Below are 22121 nucleotides of genomic sequence, written 5' to 3' on the forward strand. Positions count from 1 at the left end.
GGAATCAAAATATGTGGGCCAACCTTGCTCATTCAGTGATAAACTTCCCCTTGCCAGACAGGCAGACCTAATTCACTTTTTTTTTTTTTTTTTTTTTTTTTTTTAAATTCATGACGTTATGGGAACTTTGAGATCACAGCCTGAAGCAGTGATGGAGCATCTGGTGAGGGGTGGTGCAGCCCTGCAAGCACAGGTGGAAGCAATGCAGCTGTGGGACCAGGTGGGGCTGAGCCTGGCTCCACCCCTCCCTCACCTCATTTAAGGGCTGGCAGCCCCCAAGGCAGCGTCTTTTGCTGGAGACTGCCTGCTGTGGACTGTTGGGTGAGTGCTCTTTCCTGGAAAGAGGCAACTGATTTTTGTTCCCTGCTGTAGGGCTTTGATCTTTGCCCTCTGATCTGAGGGGATCCAAAGCTGGACTGGAGCAGCTATGTCTGCTATGCTTGTTCTTATTTTTCTTTTCAATTCTTTGCTTAAGGGAGTGAAGGGGTTATCTCCCTTTCTCCGAACTGGTAATGGAGGGGCTGACATACATTCCTTTCTTTTGCTCTTGTCTCATTCCTGGAATGCTTCAGTCAGTCCCAAGGTAATGCTGGTTGGCTGACTGAGCATTGCAACTCTGGAAATGCCTGGAGCTAATGCACTTTTCCGTAAAGGGATCCTGTGTTCTCCAGGTTTCCTCTGTAACTCTTCTTAAGTTCAATACCTTCTTGTGAAGTCTCTGTTCCCTCTTTCATGATTCTCATTGCCTAATCTCCAACCTGAGACTCCAAACTCGGTTTGTCTGCTACCACGTTGTCCCAATCCATTTCATGACGCGTACCCTCTGCATCCCCCTCCATGTTCCCTCTGTGACCTCGTGTCCCGCCTGTGTCCTCCCTGTGTCCTCTGCCCACGTCCCCTCTGTGTCTCCTGTGCCACGTATTAATTCCGCCCATGCTGAGTACTGTTTAAGGGCACGTATTTAAACTATGTTCCGTGTCTCTTTGGATCCCGTTTTGTTTTGCAGCACGATGGGGTTTAAGGGTTCTTGGGGCTCCTCTGGTTAGTGGTTTAAGCACTGTGAAATCTGTGCAGTGGATAATGAAATGCCGCGAATCCCTTGTTCGTGCATTGCTTGTATGCAGGTGGGTTTTGCGATGGCTGTAGGACGCTCACTTAAAGATGGAATGGGGGTCACAAGGGGCTCGCCTTGCTCCCTGGGCCCAATAAGCTTCCGTCCCAATAAGCTTCGTGGCTAGTAGTAGGGTGAGGTGCATGTATCGGGCTGGGACCTGAGCTTAAGAAAACCCCCGGCCCCAGTGGCCGTTTTCTTCATCCGCACGTAGTGTAATACAGTCTCCACTACTTGAGCATACTGAACACGAGTATTCTGTTCCTGTCTTGTCTGGTTTTCTCCTAGACCTCCCTTGCAAATTTGTCAGTAGTAACAGATGTCAGGGCACAGTTCTCAGAGCACGCTGTGGCTGTCCACCCCAGGGTCCTAGGGTTCTTTCTGTTTTTATGGCAGACCTGGCTTCGTATTCATAGGAAACAAAGGATTGTCTTCTACTGGACCACTTCATCTGGATCGCCCCAGGTATCTCCATCCCAATTGTCAGGGGATGCTGTTAGTTTCCTAGTCTGTATGATAGCCAATCTACCCACCCCTCTTCCTTCCATCCCCTGACTGCCATTCAATAGCTAGCTCTGCAGCTATGGGACCCACCAGTGTGATGAAGCAGTACCTCTGGTGTGCTGAATACTGGCACTGGCACAGAGAGGCTCTATGGCTGATGTGAATCTTCCCGACTGGACTACTTGGTGAGTTTCCCCAGAGCTGTTGAGCACACAGGCTTCCCCACCTACCCTGATTGCTCACCAGGCCATCGATGTTCTTTGTGGACATGGCTTCAGGTATCATACCAGAGACTCCTTAGAGTTGGAAGTGACCATTTATGATGGTCTAGTCCAACTCGCCCACAATGAACAGGGACATTCACAGCTAGATCAGGTTGCCCTGTGTGTCACCTTGGAAGGGACAGGGCATCCACCACATCTCTGGGCAACCTGGTCCACTGCGCAGAGTCACAGAATGTCCCGGGTTGGAAGGGACCTCGAGGATCGTGAATCTCCAACCCCCCTGCTACATGCAGGGCCATCAACCTCCCCATTTCATACTAGACCAGGCTGCCCAGGGCCCCATCCAACCTGGCCTTGAACACCTCCAGGGATGGACGGGGCATCCACAGCCTCTCTGGGCAGCTGTTCCAGCACCTCACCGCTCTCTCTGTAAAGAACTTCCCCCTGCCGTCCAACCTAAATCTTCCCTCCCCCAGCTTAAAATGTTTCCCCTTGTCCCTTGCTGTGAAAGATATTTTCCTGATATCTAACCTAAATTTTCCCTTCTTCTTTCCTTTAGCTCCCCTTTGGGTATCTGAAGGCTGTTACCAGGTCACCTCGGAGCCTTCACTTCTCCGGGCTGAACAGCCCCAGCTCTCTCAGCCTGTCCTCACAGGTGAGGCGTTTGATCCTTTGGTTCTTTTTTTTTTTTTTCTTGTGGCCATCCTCTGCATGTGCTCCAACGGGTCCATGTCTCTTCTGCACTGAGGGCTCTTCATATGGACACAGTACTCCAGGTGAGGCCTCTTCAGCACAGAGCAGAGGGGCAGGATCACCTCTTTTCACCTGCTGACCGCACGTCTTTTGGTGCAGACCAGGGTGTGGCTGGTTTTCTGGGCTGGGAGGACACTTTGCTGGCTCGTGTACAGCTTGCCGTCCACCAGGTCTTTTGGGACAGGCGTAGGCTCAGCCCTTTCATCCCCCAGCATGTATCGGTAGTGGGGGGTTCTCTTGTCCCAGGTGCAAGACACTGCACCTGGATTTGTTGAAGCTGATGAGGTTTGTCTGTGCCCGCTGCTCGAGCCTGTTGAGGTCCCTGTGGTTGGCGTCCCGTCCCTCTGGCGTGTCACTGCTCCCCACAGCTTGGTGTCGTCAGCAAATTTTCTGAGGGTGCGCTCGATCCCGCTGGTGATGCCACCGACGAAGATACTGAAGAGTCTCAGCCCCAGCACGGACCCCTTTGAGATGCCATTCATCACCGATCGCCATCCAGACACGGAGCCGTTGGCTCCTGGACTCGATGCTGCAGCCGGTTCTTTGTCCATTGAACAGTCCGCTCACCGAATCCGTATCCTTCCAATTTGGAAAGAAGGATGTTGTGTCAGAGGCCTTGCTGAAGTCCAGGTGGATGATATCAGTGGTTCTTCACTTGGCTATCGATGCAGTGACACCATCACAGACGGCCGCTAGATCGGTCAGGCAGGATTTACCCTTGGTCCTCTGGGTGCTCCAACAGGTCCCTGTCTTTTCTGCGCTAAGGACTCTACACCTGGGCGCGATCCCTAGATATGGGATCACGTTGAATATCGTCTCAGATAAGGGAAACCACTTTACTTCACAAGTCCTACAGGAGCTAATGAGAACTCTAGAAATCAAGCGGGAGTTCCGTACTCACCGGCACCCTCCTTCTTCAGAGAAAGTAGGATGGATCGGTCAGATGCTGACAAAGCGCTTGTCAAAATGGATTTTAGAGACCAAATGACCATGGCCAAAGCGTTTACCTGTAGCCCTTCTCAGAATACGAACCGCTCCCAGAAAAGACTTGGGAGTATCACCGTATGAATCAATCATAGGATCATAAAGGTTGGGAAAGACCTCTAAGATCATCTAGTCCAACCATCAACCCATGCCTGTGCTTGCTCTGGGCCATGTCCCTCAGTGTTGTTTGGGTTGATGTACTTGGGAGGGAGAGGTGAGATGCCCTCTCTTGAAGCCAAGGATAAGTTTCCTAAGAACTACATACTCGGGTTGTCTGCTTCTCTGTTATCCCTCAAGGGACATGGACTGCTGTCTCGAGCTCCACCTCTGGAATTTCTAGTGCCCTCATTCCGTGCTGGAGGCTGGGTCCTAACACGCACGTGTAAGGAATGAAAGCTTCAGCCCGAGTGGGATGGACCATTTCAGGTGCTGCTGCAGTGGATGTCGTCTGCCTTGACTTCAGCAATGCTTTCGATACAGTCTCCCACGACATCCTGCAAATGAAGCTGAGGAAGCGTGGGATAGATGAGTGGACAACGAGGTGGGCTGAGAACTGGCTTACTGGCTGAGCTCAGGGGGCGGTGATCGGCGGTGCAGAGTGCGGGTGGAGAGCTGTGAGTGGCGGTGCTCCTTGGGGGTTGGTTCTGGGTCTGGTTGTGAAAGGTAGGTTGTGTTTTTGCAGTAGAAGCTTTTAGCGTTTTCGGTACGTAGTATTGACCTTCACTGAACTTATAACCCTCTTGTGAAATAGCTGTTTTCCTTCCACTAAGAAAGCTGTTGAACAGAGTAGAAAGTTAAAGATTGGGGGCGTTCTGACTGGGGTAGAAGTGAGCCAGGTGCAAAACAAGGCAGAGATGCGGGGTGGAGAAAGAGAGCCCAGCACAGGACAGAACGCATGTGCTCACTCTTGGAAATATGGCCCTCGTATCTCCATGGAGAAGTACAAAACATACGAAAGAACAACGGGTTGGTAATGGACCTTATATGGAAATGTATCATAGCAACAGCATCGGGGAGAGTGTAAGCCTGAGACGCTCAACCAATGAATGCCAGGAGAGCGTTACCTGCGTTGGGTTTGGAGTATAGAACGGAATGAATTTTGCTGACTGCTGCACAGTCCCTCCCTCGCTAATAGGGGACATGAGCCTGTTATTGCAATGACGAATAAACTTTGCTGCTATCACTGAGATCCTGGCCTAACCTGAATTTTTTGGCTTTGAGTGTTTCTCACAAACGTGGTGTCAAAACCAAATGTGGTTAATCGTTTCAAGCCATGGCTTGGCTGCACGCATCTGCCCGCTTCATACGAGGTTTTTCATTACCTCGGACGCTGGCTGCAAAAAATAGAGTAATAAAAATCTTGACAACATCAATTTGCTGGTTATTTGTTTATTGACAAGTACCCCTACGCACTGAGCGCAGGTTTGGTGGGTTTGTCGAAGATTTCCTTCGTTGTCTTTGTCGTCTTCCCTTCCCCCCTCTCCCTTCTGTGTTTTTCCTCTGCCATCAAAAGAGAGAACGGGCTGGCGATGGCTTGGTGCAGACCCACAGCAGTCCTAGCGGCGAAGTGATTTCCGCGGTCTCTGGTGCCACCGCGTGGCCGATCGGCAAAAGTGCGTCGCAGTTGTTTCCGCGATCTCCCGCGCCCCCTCGTGGCCAATCGGAGGAACTGCATCGAGGTTGTTTCAGCTGTCTCTGGTGCCCCCACGCGGTCAATCGGCAGAATTGCGGCAGCGTTGCTACGTCGCCGCAGGCAGCAGGGCGCGTGCGCGCAGGCACGCGGAAGTGGTGCTCGGTCCCCCGGGAAGTAGTGCGCATGCGCCACAAGCTTTCCAATCGCACACATTTCTTCGAAGCCCTGAGATGCAGGTGAGCAGTCAATACTTGGACCGCCGGCTCCGCGACACTTTTCTCTCTTCCGATCCAGAATGCTCCTCGTCTGTTTCCTCGGGCGGTTTTATGCCCCGGTCTGCTTCGAGAACGTACTGAACGCGCTGCAAACGACGGCGCGTGCGTTTTGCGGCCGTGAGGAAAGCGTGCGTATTGCGGCGTCGAGGCTGGCGCGCGCAGAGCACGTGGCACACGCGCATTGCGGGGCACAGCCACGCGCATGCGCCGTGGCGGGCAGAGTCCGGCGCATGCCCCGTTCGGAACAGAATCCAGTGCGTGCGTAGCGCTTTTTTTTTTCTTCTTCTTCTTTTTTTTTTTAAACCACTGGCGCACGCGCCGTGCTTTCTCATGAATCGCGCGTCCGTACTCCGTGCTGTTGTCTCGAGAACCGCGCCTGCGTAGTGCGGTGCGGAGACTGCCGCGTGCGCGGTGCCTAGCTTGGCCCGTGTGCGTTGCTCTCGCGAGACTTGCTTTTCCAGGAACGCTGCGGTGCAGGGCTGGGGCTGGAGCCCCAAACGTCTGCTCCTCCACCGCGGCGGCAAGCACGTTGGGTGCCACGAGGCGCTGAGGGGCAGCCGTGAGCCGACCCGGTCCGTTCCCGGGTGGGCTCGGGCATAAATCGGCGGAAATAGACGAAGGGCATCCTGGATTAGAAGGGGAAATTATCGCTGAGCCGGCGCTCCGAGAATCGGCTGCTTGCCCGTCCCCGCAGTGGTCTGTCGAAACAGTTGCTATCTTTCAGTTGACGCGCGCGTGTTCGCTATTATCTGGAGGACTGATCACCATAGAGAGCGGCGGATTAGCGGCGCAGAGCGGTTAAAACGCCACTTCCGCGTTTCTACGCGCATGCGTTGTACAGCTTGCCGGCCTGAGCAGCGGGCAGCGGCAGTTCCGCGCATTGGCCACGAGGTGGCAGCAGAGACCGCGGGAAGAACTCCGGCGGCATTGCCGGGGACCCGCGGCGCAGGCCGCGGCGATCCGTTCTGCGTTGTGATGACGGGGGAAGAGCGCGAAGTTAGAAGCGGGGGGAAAAGACGAAGAAAACAAAGGGAAACTACTCCAGACCCCGGAAAGCTGTGCTAAGTGCTTATGAATATCTGTTAAAAAAGAAAACAGACTCGTTTTTGCCAGCATCCATTGCACTGCTTCTAAATATTCACATACCGAAATGTAACTGCCCGGCAAATTTAACGATAACGAAATAAAGCACTTTGGCAGAAAGCACAGGGCTATATTAACGTTTGCTCAGCCTCTGTCTTGTTCACATTTTAATGTGTTTTTTTCCAAGGTCTTTCTTCAACTCCAGGTTTCATTTTTGGCTTTTTATTCTTTTTAATGCCATAAAACGGGTAGTTTTAGGCCCTAGCAGGTCTACGCAGGCAGAGACAAAGTTGCAGTTCTGAGATTCTTGGGGACCGTTACATCATTTCCACAAAGATTAACAAAACCTGCAGTTCTCCACTTAAGTTTACAGATGGAAAACATGAATTCAGCTGCATGGAAAGAATCGATGTGTCACAGCTGCCATCGGCAGGATGGCCAGAGAGTTGTGCAGGTCCACTGCTTGCTCAGCTGCACCTTTTTATCTGCCCTTCTCTGGTCCTCCTGCAGCTGGACAGCTAGCCCACAAGGGCACGGGGGACGCAGACCCCCCCGGCCAGCTGCAGCAGTCGCTCCTGCCAGTGCTCCCTTTCCTCCCGACCATTCCCATTTTGCAGGCTGGTGCCCTGTGTGGCAGAGGAGGAGAGAGCTGCGGGCAGAAGGAAAACAGGGTGCTGGGATTCCTCCAGCCCGCTGCCAGATGTCTTCTCTGGCATGTTGGGGGTGGGCAGAGGACTGTGGGAGCAGCTTCGAGGCTCTGGGCAGGAGGGAAGGCAGCAAAGATGCAGCTTCAGGCAGCGGACTCTGAGCTGGAGCGGTGCAGCCAGGCACGGCTGCACAGCTCACAGTCTGGACACACGGAAGAAGTTCGTCCAGCTGAGGGCTGCAGGGCTGTCCTTACCAAGCGCTCCCCCATGCTGCAGTTCTGCATGGGCACCGATTGCTCAAGCTCTTCCCACTGCAGGAGCTCAGAAGCGACAACAGCCCCGACCCCAAACCAGGCAGGTAATGACAACATACACACACAGATACACACCCGCTACAGAATCTGGCACTCTACAGTCCTCCCAGAGCTTGTTGCTGCTTTTTAGGCTGCTCCACCGCTATTCTGTCCTTTTCCCTTCATTCCCCTATGTCTCGCCCCCTTCCTTCGCCCCGTGCCATCCCCATTCCTCTTTCAGGCTTCCTCCTTTCTTTCCTCACTTCCTTCCCCGTCCCTTCCCCCACAGGCAACGGCCTGTGTTCTGCCGCTGTTTCAGCTGACAATCCTGAAACCACACTTTTCAAAGACATTGGATCAGATCGCATACTGTCACTGATTTAAAAAAGAAAACAACAAGTGCAGTATTATGTATGGATAACAAACTCCTACCTGCTTGAAAAACAGTAGCAGCTCCTCATCCTGGAGTGTCACCGTCACCCCCACGTTGGGCTGGCACTGCTCATCTGCCCCGCACTGCTGCTCAAACTCCTGGCACAGCCTGCCACCTCCTTGTGTCACCTCCACGTGCCACCTCCTCTTGCCTCTCTAGTTCTGACCCCACGCGTCAACCCCATGTCCCTCCGTGTCCCCCCATGTCCCTGTGTCCCCATGTGCCCTCTCATGTCCCCTCAAGTCCTCCCACGCCCCCTGCCCCGCTTTGCTCCATGCCGATGTTGTCGGCTTGAGGACAGGGACGGGGATGCCTGTGGGAGTGGAGTCCGGGGAGACGTTGCTGGCCATGCGCAGTGGGGTGATGGTGTCCTCGGGGCATGGCTGTGACAGTGGGGTGAGGGTAGCACCCCACAAGTGGGGATCATTGCCCCCAAAATGGGGCTTGTGCCCCCTGCATGTGGGCAAGTTGTATGGGGAGTGCGTTCTGGAGATGCTTTGTCTGTTCTCCAGATCTGCAGTGACTTCAGCAATCCCACGTCGTGCCGCAGCAGAAATGGGTCCTGCGGTACGTCAGTGATCTGTGACTTGAGGAGCGCAGGGGCTGCACGAAGTACGCACGCTGCAGCCTCCCTACTTCTTTGGGGTTTGGGATTGATGTTGGAGCCCAATGGCTACACGGTGCCTTACAGGCAGGTGCCAGCTTCACCCACTGAGGACACCAAATCGTAAAATATTTTCACGATGGTCTTTAATCGCTGCGTGAGTAGGTAATGCACATTTCTCACTGGGGAGCCATAAGCTGACCCTGACAGTTTGGCAAACAGCACTCGCTCCACTCACACCGTAATCGCAGCCTTTTCGCTGCACATGCGGCTTCTCAGCATCTTGCTGCATCAGTATGAAAATCTGTGCTCTCCTACCTATGAGAAATTTTATCAGTTGCCTTTGAGGACATCTGACTGGAATCAAAATATGTGGGCCATCCTTGCTCATTCAGTGATAAACTTCCCCTTGCCAGACAGGCAGACCTAATTCACTTTTTTTTTTTTTTTTTTTTTTAAATTCATGACGTTATGGGAACTTTGAGATCACAGCCTGAAGCAGTGATGGAGCATCTGGTGAGGGGTGGTGCAGCCCTGCAAGCACAGGTGGAAGCAATGCAGCTGTGGGACCAGGTGGGGCTGAGCCTGGCTCCACCCCTCCCTCACCTCATTTAAGGGCTGGCAGCCCCCAAGGCAGCGTCTTTTGCTGGAGACTGCCTGCTGTGGACTGTTGGGTGAGTGCTCTTTCCTGGAAAGAGGCAACTGATTTTTGTTCCCTGCTGTAGGGCTTTGATCTTTGCCCTCTGATCTGAGGGGATCCAAAGCTGGACTGGAGCAGCTATGTCTGCTATGCTTGTTCTTATTTTTCTTTTCAATTCTTTGCTTAAGGGAGTGAAGGGGTTATCTCCCTTTCTCCGAACTGGTAATGGAGGGGCTGACATACATTCCTTTCTTTTGCTCTTGTCTCATTCCTGGAATGCTTCAGTCAGTCCCAAGGTAATGCTGGTTGGCTGACTGAGCATTGCAACTCTGGAAATGCCTGGAGCTAATGCACTTTTCCGTAAAGCGATCCTGTGTTCTCCAGGTTTCCTCTGTAACTCTTCTTAAGTTCAATACCTTCTTGTGAAGTCTCTGTTCCCTCTTTCATGATTCTCATTGCCTAATCTCCAACCTGAGACTCCAAACTCGGTTTGTCTGCTACCACGTTGTCCCAATCCATTTCATGACGCGTACCCTCTGCATCCCCCTCCATGTTCCCTCTGTGACCTCGTGTCCCGCCTGTGTCCTCCCTGTGTCCTCTGCCCACGTCCCCTCTGTGTCTCCTGTGCCACGTATTAATTCCGCCCATGCTGAGTACTGTTTAAGGGCACGTATTTAAACTATGTTCCGTGTCTCTTTGGATCCCGTTCTGTTTTGCAGCACGATGGGGTTTAAGGGTTCTTGGGGCTCCTCTGGTTAGTGGTTTAAGCACTGTGAAATCTGTGCAGTGGATAATGAAATGCCGCGAATCCCTTGTTCGTGCATTGCTTGTATGCAGGTGGGTTTTGCGATGGCTGTAGGACGCTCACTTAAAGATGGAATGGGGGTCACAAGGGGCTCGCCTTGCTCCCTGGGCCCAATAAGCTTCCGTCCCAATAAGCTTCGTGGCTAGTAGTAGGGTGAGGTGCATGTATCGGGCTGGGACCTGAGCTTAAGAAAACCCCCGGCCCCAGTGGCCGTTTTCTTCATCCGCACGTAGTGTAATACAGTCTCCACTACTTGAGCATACTGAACACGAGTATTCTGTTCCTGTCTTGTCTGGTTTTCTCCTAGACCTCCCTTGCAAATTTGTCAGTAGTAACAGATGTCAGGGCACAGTTCTCAGAGCACGCTGTGGCTGTCCACCCCAGGGTCCTAGGGTTCTTTCTGTTTTTATGGCAGACCTGGCTTCGTATTCATAGGAAACAAAGGATTGTCTTCTACTGGACCACTTCATCTGGATCGCCCCAGGTATCTCCATCCCAATTGTCAGGGGATGCTGTTAGTTTCCTAGTCTGTATGATAGCCAATCTACCCACCCCTCTTCCTTCCATCCCCTGACTGCCATTCAATAGCTAGCTCTGCAGCTATGGGACCCACCAGTGTGATGAAGCAGTACCTCTGGTGTGCTGAATACTGGCACTGGCACAGAGAGGCTCTATGGCTGATGTGAATCTTCCCGACTGGACTACTTGGTGAGTTTCCCCAGAGCTGTTGAGCACACAGGCTTCCCCACCTACCCTGATTGCTCACCAGGCCATCGATGTTCTTTGTGGACATGGCTTCAGGTATCATACCAGAGACTCCTTAGAGTTGGAAGCGACCATTTATGATGGTCTAGTCCAACTCGCCCACAATGAACAGGGACATTCACAGCTAGATCAGGTTGCCCTGCGTGTCACCTTGGAAGGGACAGGGCATCCACCACATCTCTGGGCAACCTGGTCCACTGCGCAGAGTCACAGAATGTCCCGGGTTGGAAGGGACCTCGAGGATCGTGAATCTCCAACCCCCCTGCTACATGCAGGGCCATCAACCTCCCCATTTCATACTAGACCAGGCTGCCCAGGGCCCCATCCAACCTGGCCTTGAACACCTCCAGGGATGGACGGGGCATCCACAGCCTCTCTGGGCAGCTGTTCCAGCACCTCACCGCTCTCTCTGTAAAGAACTTCCCCCTGCCGTCCAACCTAAATCTTCCCTCCCCCAGCTTAAAATGTTTCCCCTTGTCCCTTGCTGTGAAAGATATTTTCCTGATATCTAACCTAAATTTTCCCTTCTTCTTTCCTTTAGCTCCCCTTTGGGTATCTGAAGGCTGTTACCAGGTCACCTCGGAGCCTTCACTTCTCCGGGCTGAACAGCCCCAGCTCTCTCAGCCTGTCCTCACAGGTGAGGCGTTTGATCCTTTGGTTCTTTTTTTTTTTTTTTCTTGTGGCCATCCTCTGCATGTGCTCCAACGGGTCCATGTCTCTTCTGCACTGAGGGCTCTTCATATGGACACAGTACTCCAGGTGAGGCCTCTTCAGCACAGAGCAGAGGGGCAGGATCACCTCTTTTCACCTGCTGACCGCACGTCTTTTGGTGCAGACCAGGGTGTGGCTGGTTTTCTGGGCTGGGAGGACACTTTGCTGGCTCGTGTACAGCTTGCCGTCCACCAGGTCTTTTGGGACAGGCGTAGGCTCAGCCCTTTCATCCCCCAGCATGTATCGGTAGTGGGGGGTTCTCTTGTCCCAGGTGCAAGACACTGCACCTGGATTTGTTGAAGCTGATGAGGTTTGTCTGTGCCCGCTGCTCGAGCCTGTTGAGGTCCCTGTGGTTGGCGTCCCGTCCCTCTGGCGTGTCACTGCTCCCCACAGCTTGGTGTCGTCAGCAAATTTTCTGAGGGTGCGCTCGATCCCGCTGGTGATGCCACCGACGAAGATACTGAAGAGTCTCAGCCCCAGCACGGACCCCTTTGAGATGCCATTCATCACCGATCGCCATCCAGACACGGAGCCGTTGGCTCCTGGACTCGATGCTGCAGCCGGTTCTTTGTCCATTGAACAGTCCGCTCACCGAATCCGTATCCTTCCAATTTGGAAAGAAGGATGTTGTGTCAGAGGCCTTGCTGAAGTCCAGGTGGATGATATCAGTGGTTCTTCACTTGGCTATCGATGCAGTGACACCATCACAGACGGCCGCTAGATCGGTCAGGCAGGATTTACCCTTGGTCCTCTGGGTGCTCCAACAGGTCCCTGTCTTTTCTGCGCTAAGGACTCTACACCTGGGCGCGATCCCTAGATATGGGATCACGTTGAATATCGTCTCAGATAAGGGAAACCACTTTACTTCACAAGTCCTACAGGAGCTAATGAGAACTCTAGAAATCAAGCGGGAGTTCCGTACTCACCGGCACCCTCCTTCTTCAGAGAAAGTAGGATGGATCGGTCAGATGCTGACAAAGCGCTTGTCAAAATGGATTTTAGAGACCAAATGACCATGGCCAAAGCGTTTACCTGTAGCCCTTCTCAGAATACGAACCGCTCCCAGAAAAGACTTGGGAGTATCACCGTATGAAGTGTTGTTTGGGTTGATGTACTTGGGAGGGAGAGGTGAGATGCCCTCTCTTGAAGCCAAGGATAAGTTTCCTAAGAACTACATACTCGGGTTGTCTGCTTCTCTGTTATCCCTCAAGGGACATGGACTGCTGTCTCGAGCTCCACCTCTGGAATTTCTAGTGCCCTCATTCCGTGCTGGAGGCTGGGTCCTAACACGCACGTGTAAGGAATGAAAGCTTCAGCCCGAGTGGGATGGACCATTTCAGGTGCTGCTGCAGTGGATGTCGTCTGCCTTGACTTCAGCAATGCTTTCGATACAGTCTCCCACGACATCCTGCAAATGAAGCTGAGGAAGCGTGGGATAGATGAGTGGACAACGAGGTGGGCTGAGAACTGGCTTACTGGCTGAGCTCAGGGGGCGGTGATCGGCGGTGCAGAGTGCGGGTGGAGAGCTGTGAGTGGCGGTGCTCCTTGGGGGTTGGTGCTGGGTCTGGTTGTGAAAGGTAGGTTGTGTTTTTGCAGTAGAAGCTTTTAGCGTTTTCGGTACGTAGTATTAACCTTCACTGAACTTATAACCCTCTTGTGAAATAGCTGTTTTCCTTCCACTAAGAAAGCTGTTGAACAGAGTAGAAAGTTAAAGATTGGGGGCGTTCTGACTGGGGTAGAAGTGAGCCAGGTGCAAAACAAGGCAGAGATGCGGGGTGGAGAAAGAGAGCCCAGCACAGGACAGAACGCATGTGCTCACTCTTGGAAATATGGCCCTCGTATCTCCATGGAGAAGTACAAAACATACGAAAGAACAACGGGTTGGTAATGGACCTTATATGGAAATGTATCATAGCAACAGCATCGGGGAGAGTGTAAGCCTGAGACGCTCAACCAATGAATGCCAGGAGAGCGTTACCTGCGTTGGGTTTGGAGTATAGAACGGAATGAATTTTGCTGACTGCTGCACAGTCCCTCCCTCGCTAATAGGGGACATGAGCCTGTTATTGCAATGACGAATAAACTTTGCTGCTATCACTGAGATCCTGGCCTAACCTGAATTTTTTGGCTTTGAGTGTTTCTCACAAACGTGGTGTCAAAACCAAATGTGGTTAATCGTTTCAAGCCATGGCTTGGCTGCACGCATCTGCCCGCTTCATACGAGGTTTTTCATTACCTCGGACGCTGGCTGCAAAAAATAGAGTAATAAAAATCTTGACAACATCAATTTGCTGGTTATTTGTTTATTGACAAGTACCCCTACGCACTGAGCGCAGGTTTGGTGGGTTTGTCGAAGATTTCCTTCGTTGTCTTTGTCGTCTTCCCTTCCCCCCTCTCCCTTCTGTGTTTTTCCTCTGCCATCAAAAGAGAGAACGGGCTGGCGATGGCTTGGTGCAGACCCACAGCAGTCCTAGCGGCGAAGTGATTTCCGCGGTCTCTGGTGCCACCGCGTGGCCGATCGGCAAAAGTGCGTCGCAGTTGTTTCCGCGATCTCCCGCGCCCCCTCGTGGCCAATCGGAGGAACTGCATCGAGGTTGTTTCAGCTGTCTCTGGTGCCCCCACGCGGTCAATCGGCAGAATTGCGGCAGCGTTGCTACGTCGCCGCAGGCAGCAGGGCGCGTGCGCGCAGGCACGCGGAAGTGGTGCTCGGTCCCCCGGGAAGTAGTGCGCATGCGCCACAAGCTTTCCAATCGCACACATTTCTTCGAAGCCCTGAGATGCAGGTGAGCAGTCAATACTTGGACCGCCGGCTCCGCGACACTTTTCTCTCTTCCGATCCAGAATGCTCCTCGTCTGTTTCCTCGGGCGGTTTTATGCCCCGGTCTGCTTCGAGAACGTACTGAACGCGCTGCAAACGACGGCGCGTGCGTTTTGCGGCCGTGAGGAAAGCGTGCGTATTGCGGCGTCGAGGCTGGCGCGCGCAGAGCACGTGGCACACGCGCATTGCGGGGCACAGCCACGCGCATGCGCCGTGGCGGGCAGAGTCCGGCGCATGCCCCGTTCGGAACAGAATCCAGTGCGTGCGTAGCGCTTTTTTTTTTCTTCTTCTTCTTTTTTTTTTTAAACCACTGGCGCACGCGCCGTGCTTTCTCATGAATCGCGCGTCCGTACTCCGTGCTGTTGTCTCGAGAACCGCGCCTGCGTAGTGCGGTGCGGAGACTGCCGCGTGCGCGGTGCCTAGCTTGGCCCGTGTGCGTTGCTCTCGCGAGACTTGCTTTTCCAGGAACGCTGCGGTGCAGGGCTGGGGCTGGAGCCCCAAACGTCTGCTCCTCCACCGCGGCGGCAAGCACGTTGGGTGCCACGAGGCGCTGAGGGGCAGCCGTGAGCCGACCCGGTCCGTTCCCGGGTGGGCTCGGGCATAAATCGGCGGAAATAGACGAAGGGCATCCTGGATTAGAAGGGGAAATTATCGCTGAGCCGGCGCTCCGAGAATCGGCTGCTTGCCCGTCCCCGCAGTGGTCTGTCGAAACAGTTGCTATCTTTCAGTTGACGCGCGCGTGTTCGCTATTATCTGGAGGACTGATCACCATAGAGAGCGGCGGATTAGCGGCGCAGAGCGGTTAAAACGCCACTTCCGCGTTTCTACGCGCATGCGTTGTACAGCTTGCCGGCCTGAGCAGCGGGCAGCGGCAGTTCCGCGCATTGGCCACGAGGTGGCAGCAGAGACCGCGGGAAGAACTCCGGCGGCATTGCCGGGGACCCGCGGCGCAGGCCGCGGCGATCCGTTCTGCGTTGTGATGACGGGGGAAGAGCGCGAAGTTAGAAGCGGGGGGAAAAGACGAAGAAAACAAAGGGAAACTACTCCAGACCCCGGAAAGCTGTGCTAAGTGCTTATGAATATCTGTTAAAAAAGAAAACAGACTCGTTTTTGCCAGCATCCATTGCACTGCTTCTAAATATTCACATACCGAAATGTAACTGCCCGGCAAATTTAACGATAACGAAATAAAGCACTTTGGCAGAAAGCACAGGGCTATATTAACGTTTGCTCAGCCTCTGTCTTGTTCACATTTTAATGTGTTTTTTTCCAAGGTCTTTCTTCAACTCCAGGTTTCATTTTTGGCTTTTTATTCTTTTTAATGCCATAAAACGGGTAGTTTTAGGCCCTAGCAGGTCTACGCAGGCAGAGACAAAGTTGCAGTTCTGAGATTCTTGGGGACCGTTACATCATTTCCACAAAGATTAACAAAACCTGCAGTTCTCCACTTAAGTTTACAGATGGAAAACATGAATTCAGCTGCATGGAAAGAATCGATGTGTCACAGCTGCCATCGGCAGGATGGCCAGAGAGTTGTGCAGGTCCACTGCTTGCTCAGCTGCACCTTTTTATCTGCCCTTCTCTGGTCCTCCTGCAGCTGGACAGCTAGCCCACAAGGGCACGGAGGACGCAGACCCCCCCGGCCAGCTGCAGCAGTCGCTCCTGCCAGTGCTCCCTTTCCTCCCGACCATTCCCATTTTGCAGGCTGGTGCCCTGTGTGGCAGAGGAGGAGAGAGCTGCGGGCAGAAGGAAAACAGGGTGCTGGGATTCCTCCAGCCCGCTGCCAGATGTCTTCTTTGGCATGTTGGGGGTGGGCAGAGGACTGTGGGAGCAGCTTCGAGGCTCTGGGCAGGAGGGAAGGCAGCAAAGATGCAGCTTCAGGCAACGGACTCTGAGCTGGAGCTGTGCAGCCAGGCACGGCTGCACAGCTCACAGTCTGGACACACGGAAGAAGTTCGTCCAGCTGAGGGCTGCAGGGCTGTCCTTACCAAGCGCTCCCCCATGCTGCAGTTCTGCATGGGCACCGATTGCTCAAGCTCTTCCCACTGCAGGAGCTCAGAAGCGACAACAGCCCCGACCCCAAACCAGGCAGGTAATGACAACATACACACACAGATACACACCCGCTACAGAATCTGGCACTCTACAGTCCTCCCAGAGCTTGTTGCTGCTTTTTAGGCTGCTCCACCGCTATTCTGTCCTTTTCCCTTCATTCCCCTATGTCTCGCCCCCTTCCTTCGCCCCGTGCCATCCCCATTCCTCTTTCAGGCTTCCTCCTTTCTTTCCTCACTTCCTTCCCCGTCCCTTCCCCCACAGGCAACGGCCTGTGTTCTGCCGCTGTTTCAGCTGACAATCCTGAAACCACACTTTTCAAAGACATTGGATCAGATCGCATACTGACACTGATTTAAAAAAGAAAACAACAAGTGCAGTATTATGTATGGATAACAAACTCCTACCTGCTTGAAAAACAGTAGCAGCTCCTCATCCTGGAGTGTCACCGTCACCCCCACGTTGGGCTGGCACTGCTCATCTGCCCCGCACTGCTGCTCAAACTCCTGGCACAGCCTGCCACCTCCTTGTGTCACCTCCACGTGCCACCTCCTCTTGCCTCTCTAGTTCTGACCCCACGCGTCAACCCCATGTCCCTCCGTGTCCCCCCATGTCCCTGTGTCCCCATGTGCCCTCTCATGTCCCCTCAAGTCCTCCCACGCCCCCTGCCCCGCTTTGCTCCATGCCGATGTTGTCGGCTTGAGGACAGGGACGGGGATGCCTGTGGGAGTGGAGTCCGGGGAGACGTTGCTGGCCATGCGCAGTGGGGTGATGGTGTCCTCGGGGCATGGCTGTGACAGTGGGGTGAGGGTAGCACCCCACAAGTGGGGATCATTGCCCCCAAAATGGGGCTTGTGCCCCCTGCATGTGGGCAAGTTGTATGGGGAGTGCGTTCTGGAGATGCTTTGTCTGTTCTCCAGATCTGCAGTGACTTCAGCAATCCCACGTCGTGCCGCAGCAGAAATGGGTCCTGCGGTACGTCAGTGATCTGTGACTTGAGGAGCGCAGGGGCTGCACGAAGTACGCACGCTGCAGCCTCCCTACTTCTTTGGGGTTTGGGATTGATGTTGGAGCCCAATGGCTACACGGTGCCTTACAGGCAGGTGCCAGCTTCACCCACTGAGGACACCAAATCGTAAAATATTTTCACGATGGTCTTTAATCGCTGCGTGAGTAGGTAATGCACATTTCTCACTGGGGAGCCATAAGCTGACCCTGACAGTTTGGCAAACAGCACTCGCTCCACTCACACCGTAATCGCAGCCTTTTCGCTGCACATGCGGCTTCTCAGCATCTTGCTGCATCAGTATGAAAATCTGTGCTCTCCTACCTATGAGAAATTTTATCAGTTGCCTTTGAGGACATCTGACTGGAATCAAAATATGTGGGCCATCCTTGCTCATTCAGTGATAAACTTCCCCTTGCCAGACAGGCAGACCTAATTCACTTTTTTTTTTTTTTTTTTTTTTTTTTTAAATTCATGACGTTATGGGAACTTTGAGATCACAGCCTGAAGCAGTGATGGAGCATCTGGTGAGGGGTGGTGCAGCCCTGCAAGCACAGGTGGAAGCAATGCAGCTGTGGGACCAGGTGGGGCTGAGCCTGGCTCCACCCCTCCCTCACCTCATTTAAGGGCTGGCAGCCCCCAAGGCAGCGTCTTTTGCTGGAGACTGCCTGCTGTGGACTGTTGGGTGAGTGCTCTTTCCTGGAAAGAGGCAACTGATTTTTGTTCCCTGCTGTAGGGCTTTGATCTTTGCCCTCTGATCTGAGGGGATCCAAAGCTGGACTGGAGCAGCTATGTCTGCTATGCTTGTTCTTATTTTTCTTTTCAATTCTTTGCTTAAGGGAGTGAAGGGGTTATCTCCCTTTCTCCGAACTGGTAATGGAGGGGCTGACATACATTCCTTTCTTTTGCTCTTGTCTCATTCCTGGAATGCTTCAGTCAGTCCCAAGGTAATGCTGGTTGGCTGACTGAGCATTGCAACTCTGGAAATGCCTGGAGCTAATGCACTTTTCCGTAAAGGGATCCTGTGTTCTCCAGGTTTCCTCTGTAACTCTTCTTAAGTTCAATACCTTCTTGTGAAGTCTCTGTTCCCTCTTTCATGATTCTCATTGCCTAATCTCCAACCTGAGACTCCAAACTCGGTTTGTCTGCTACCACGTTGTCCCAATCCATTTCATGACGCGTACCCTCTGCATCCCCCTCCATGTTCCCTCTGTGACCTCGTGTCCCGCCTGTGTCCTCCCTGTGTCCTCTGCCCACGTCCCCTCTGTGTCTCCTGTGCCACGTATTAATTCCGCCCATGCTGAGTACTGTTTAAGGGCACGTATTTAAACTATGTTCCGTGTCTCTTTGGATCCCGTTTTGTTTTGCAGCACGATGGGGTTTAAGGGTTCTTGGGGCTCCTCTGGTTAGTGGTTTAAGCACTGTGAAATCTGTGCAGTGGATAATGAAATGCCGCGAATCCCTTGTTCGTGCATTGCTTGTATGCAGGTGGGTTTTGCGATGGCTGTAGGACGCTCACTTAAAGATGGAATGGGGGTCACAAGGGGCTCGCCTTGCTCCCTGGGCCCAATAAGCTTCCGTCCCAATAAGCTTCGTGGCTAGTAGTAGGGTGAGGTGCATGTATCGGGCTGGGACCTGAGCTTAAGAAAACCCCCGGCCCCAGTGGCCGTTTTCTTCATCCGCACGTAGTGTAATACAGTCTCCACTACTTGAGCATACTGAACACGAGTATTCTGTTCCTGTCTTGTCTGGTTTTCTCCTAGACCTCCCTTGCAAATTTGTCAGTAGTAACAGATGTCAGGGCACAGTTCTCAGAGCACGCTGTGGCTGTCCACCCCAGGGTCCTAGGGTTCTTTCTGTTTTTATGGCAGACCTGGCTTCGTATTCATAGGAAACAAAGGATTGTCTTCTACTGGACCACTTCATCTGGATCGCCCCAGGTATCTCCATCCCAATTGTCAGGGGATGCTGTTAGTTTCCTAGTCTGTATGATAGCCAATCTACCCACCCCTCTTCCTTCCATCCCCTGACTGCCATTCAATAGCTAGCTCTGCAGCTATGGGACCCACCAGTGTGATGAAGCAGTACCTCTGGTGTGCTGAATACTGGCACTGGCACAGAGAGGCTCTATGGCTGATGTGAATCTTCCCGACTGGACTACTTGGTGAGTTTCCCCAGAGCTGTTGAGCACACAGGCTTCCCCACCTACCCTGATTGCTCACCAGGCCATCGATGTTCTTTGTGGACATGGCTTCAGGTATCATACCAGAGACTCCTTAGAGTTGGAAGCGACCATTTATGATGGTCTAGTCCAACTCGCCCACAATGAACAGGGACATTCACAGCTAGATCAGGTTGCCCTGCGTGTCACCTTGGAAGGGACAGGGCATCCACCACATCTCTGGGCAACCTGGTCCACTGCGCAGAGTCACAGAATGTCCCGGGTTGGAAGGGACCTCGAGGATCGTGAATCTCCAACCCCCCTGCTACATGCAGGGCCATCAACCTCCCCATTTCATACTAGACCAGGCTGCCCAGGGCCCCATCCAACCTGGCCTTGAACACCTCCAGGGATGGACGGGGCATCCACAGCCTCTCTGGGCAGCTGTTCCAGCACCTCACCGCTCTCTCTGTAAAGAACTTCCCCCTGCCGTCCAACCTAAATCTTCCCTCCCCCAGCTTAAAATGTTTCCCCTTGTCCCTTGCTGTGAAAGATATTTTCCTGATATCTAACCTAAATTTTCCCTTCTTCTTTCCTTTAGCTCCCCTTTGGGTATCTGAAGGCTGTTACCAGGTCACCTCGGAGCCTTCACTTCTCCGGGCTGAACAGCCCCAGCTCTCTCAGCCTGTCCTCACAGGTGAGGCGTTTGATCCTTTGGTTCTTTTTTTTTTTTTTTCTTGTGGCCATCCTCTGCATGTGCTCCAACGGGTCCATGTCTCTTCTGCACTGAGGGCTCTTCATATGGACACAGTACTCCAGGTGAGGCCTCTTCAGCACAGAGCAGAGGGGCAGGATCACCTCTTTTCACCTGCTGACCGCACGTCTTTTGGTGCAGACCAGGGTGTGGCTGGTTTTCTGGGCTGGGAGGACACTTTGCTGGCTCGTGTACAGCTTGCCGTCCACCAGGTCTTTTGGGACAGGCGTAGGCTCAGCCCTTTCATCCCCCAGCATGTATCGGTAGTGGGGGGTTCTCTTGTCCCAGGTGCAAGACACTGCACCTGGATTTGTTGAAGCTGATGAGGTTTGTCTGTGCCCGCTGCTCGAGCCTGTTGAGGTCCCTGTGGTTGGCGTCCCGTCCCTCTGGCGTGTCACTGCTCCCCACAGCTTGGTGTCGTCAGCAAATTTTCTGAGGGTGCGCTCGATCCCGCTGGTGATGCCACCGACGAAGATACTGAAGAGTCTCAGCCCCAGCACGGACCCCTTTGAGATGCCATTCATCACCGATCGCCATCCAGACACGGAGCCGTTGGCTCCTGGACTCGATGCTGCAGCCGGTTCTTTGTCCATTGAACAGTCCGCTCACCGAATCCGTATCCTTCCAATTTGGAAAGAAGGATGTTGTGTCAGAGGCCTTGCTGAAGTCCAGGTGGATGATATCAGTGGTTCTTCACTTGGCTATCGATGCAGTGACACCATCACAGACGGCCGCTAGATCGGTCAGGCAGGATTTACCCTTGGTCCTCTGGGTGCTCCAACAGGTCCCTGTCTTTTCTGCGCTAAGGACTCTACACCTGGGCGCGATCCCTAGATATGGGATCACGTTGAATATCGTCTCAGATAAGGGAAACCACTTTACTTCACAAGTCCTACAGGAGCTAATGAGAACTCTAGAAATCAAGCGGGAGTTCCGTACTCACCGGCACCCTCCTTCTTCAGAGAAAGTAGGATGGATCGGTCAGATGCTGACAAAGCGCTTGTCAAAATGGATTTTAGAGACCAAATGACCATGGCCAAAGCGTTTACCTGTAGCCCTTCTCAGAATACGAACCGCTCCCAGAAAAGACTTGGGAGTATCACCGTATGAAGTGTTGTTTGGGTTGATGTACTTGGGAGGGAGAGGTGAGATGCCCTCTCTTGAAGCCAAGGATAAGTTTCCTAAGAACTACATACTCGGGTTGTCTGCTTCTCTGTTATCCCTCAAGGGACATGGACTGCTGTCTCGAGCTCCACCTCTGGAATTTCTAGTGCCCTCATTCCGTGCTGGAGGCTGGGTCCTAACACGCACGTGTAAGGAATGAAAGCTTCAGCCCGAGTGGGATGGACCATTTCAGGTGCTGCTGCAGTGGATGTCGTCTGCCTTGACTTCAGCAATGCTTTCGATACAGTCTCCCACGACATCCTGCAAATGAAGCTGAGGAAGCGTGGGATAGATGAGTGGACAACGAGGTGGGCTGAGAACTGGCTTACTGGCTGAGCTCAGGGGGCGGTGATCGGCGGTGCAGAGTGCGGGTGGAGAGCTGTGAGTGGCGGTGCTCCTTGGGGGTTGGTTCTGGGTCTGGTTGTGAAAGGTAGGTTGTGTTTTTGCAGTAGAAGCTTTTAGCGTTTTCGGTACGTATTTCGGTAGTATTGACCTTCACTGAACTTATAACCCTCTTGTGAAATAGCTGTTTTCCTTCCACTAAGAAAGCTGTTGAACAGAGTAGAAAGTTAAAGATTGGGGGCGTTCTGACTGGGGTAGAAGTGAGCCAGGTGCAAAACAAGGCAGAGATGCGGGGTGGAGAAAGAGAGCCCAGCACAGGACAGAACGCATGTGCTCACTCTTGGAAATATGGCCCTCGT

The 22121-nt window shown here is 53.1% G+C and overlaps 3 protein-coding genes across 3 annotated transcripts; all 3 read left to right on the forward strand.

Moving 5' to 3' along the window:
- Positions 1 to 110: 110 nt before the first annotated feature.
- On the forward strand, positions 111 to 4805 carry LOC149915478 (uncharacterized). Its single transcript, XM_090121676.1, has 5 exons — positions 111 to 115; positions 147 to 321; positions 1508 to 1576; positions 2399 to 2494; positions 2839 to 4805. The coding sequence occupies exons 1-5, from the start codon at positions 111 to 113 to the stop codon at positions 3286 to 3288; spliced, it is 795 nt and encodes a 264-aa protein (XP_089977802.1). The 3' UTR covers positions 3289 to 4805.
- Positions 4806 to 6459: 1654 nt separating this feature from the next.
- LOC149915479 (uncharacterized) lies at positions 6460 to 13107 on the forward strand. The gene is made up of 5 exons (XM_090121677.1): positions 6460 to 6473; positions 9044 to 9218; positions 10405 to 10473; positions 11296 to 11391; positions 11737 to 13107. Exons 1-5 carry the CDS (start codon positions 6460 to 6462, stop codon positions 12184 to 12186), a joined length of 804 nt encoding a protein of 267 aa, XP_089977803.1. The 3' UTR covers positions 12187 to 13107.
- A 2155-nt stretch (positions 13108 to 15262) lies between these two features.
- On the forward strand, positions 15263 to 21907 carry LOC149915480 (uncharacterized). Its single transcript, XM_090121678.1, has 5 exons — positions 15263 to 15276; positions 17855 to 18026; positions 19213 to 19281; positions 20104 to 20199; positions 20545 to 21907. Exons 1-5 carry the CDS (start codon positions 15263 to 15265, stop codon positions 20992 to 20994), a joined length of 801 nt encoding a protein of 266 aa, XP_089977804.1. The 3' UTR covers positions 20995 to 21907.
- The last annotated feature ends 214 nt before the right edge of the window (positions 21908 to 22121 follow it).

This window comes from Phasianus colchicus, chromosome 19 (genome assembly GCF_987193195.1).
Source record: "Phasianus colchicus chromosome 19, bPhaCol1.hap1.1, whole genome shotgun sequence".
Lineage (NCBI taxonomy): Eukaryota > Metazoa > Chordata > Aves > Galliformes > Phasianidae > Phasianus > Phasianus colchicus.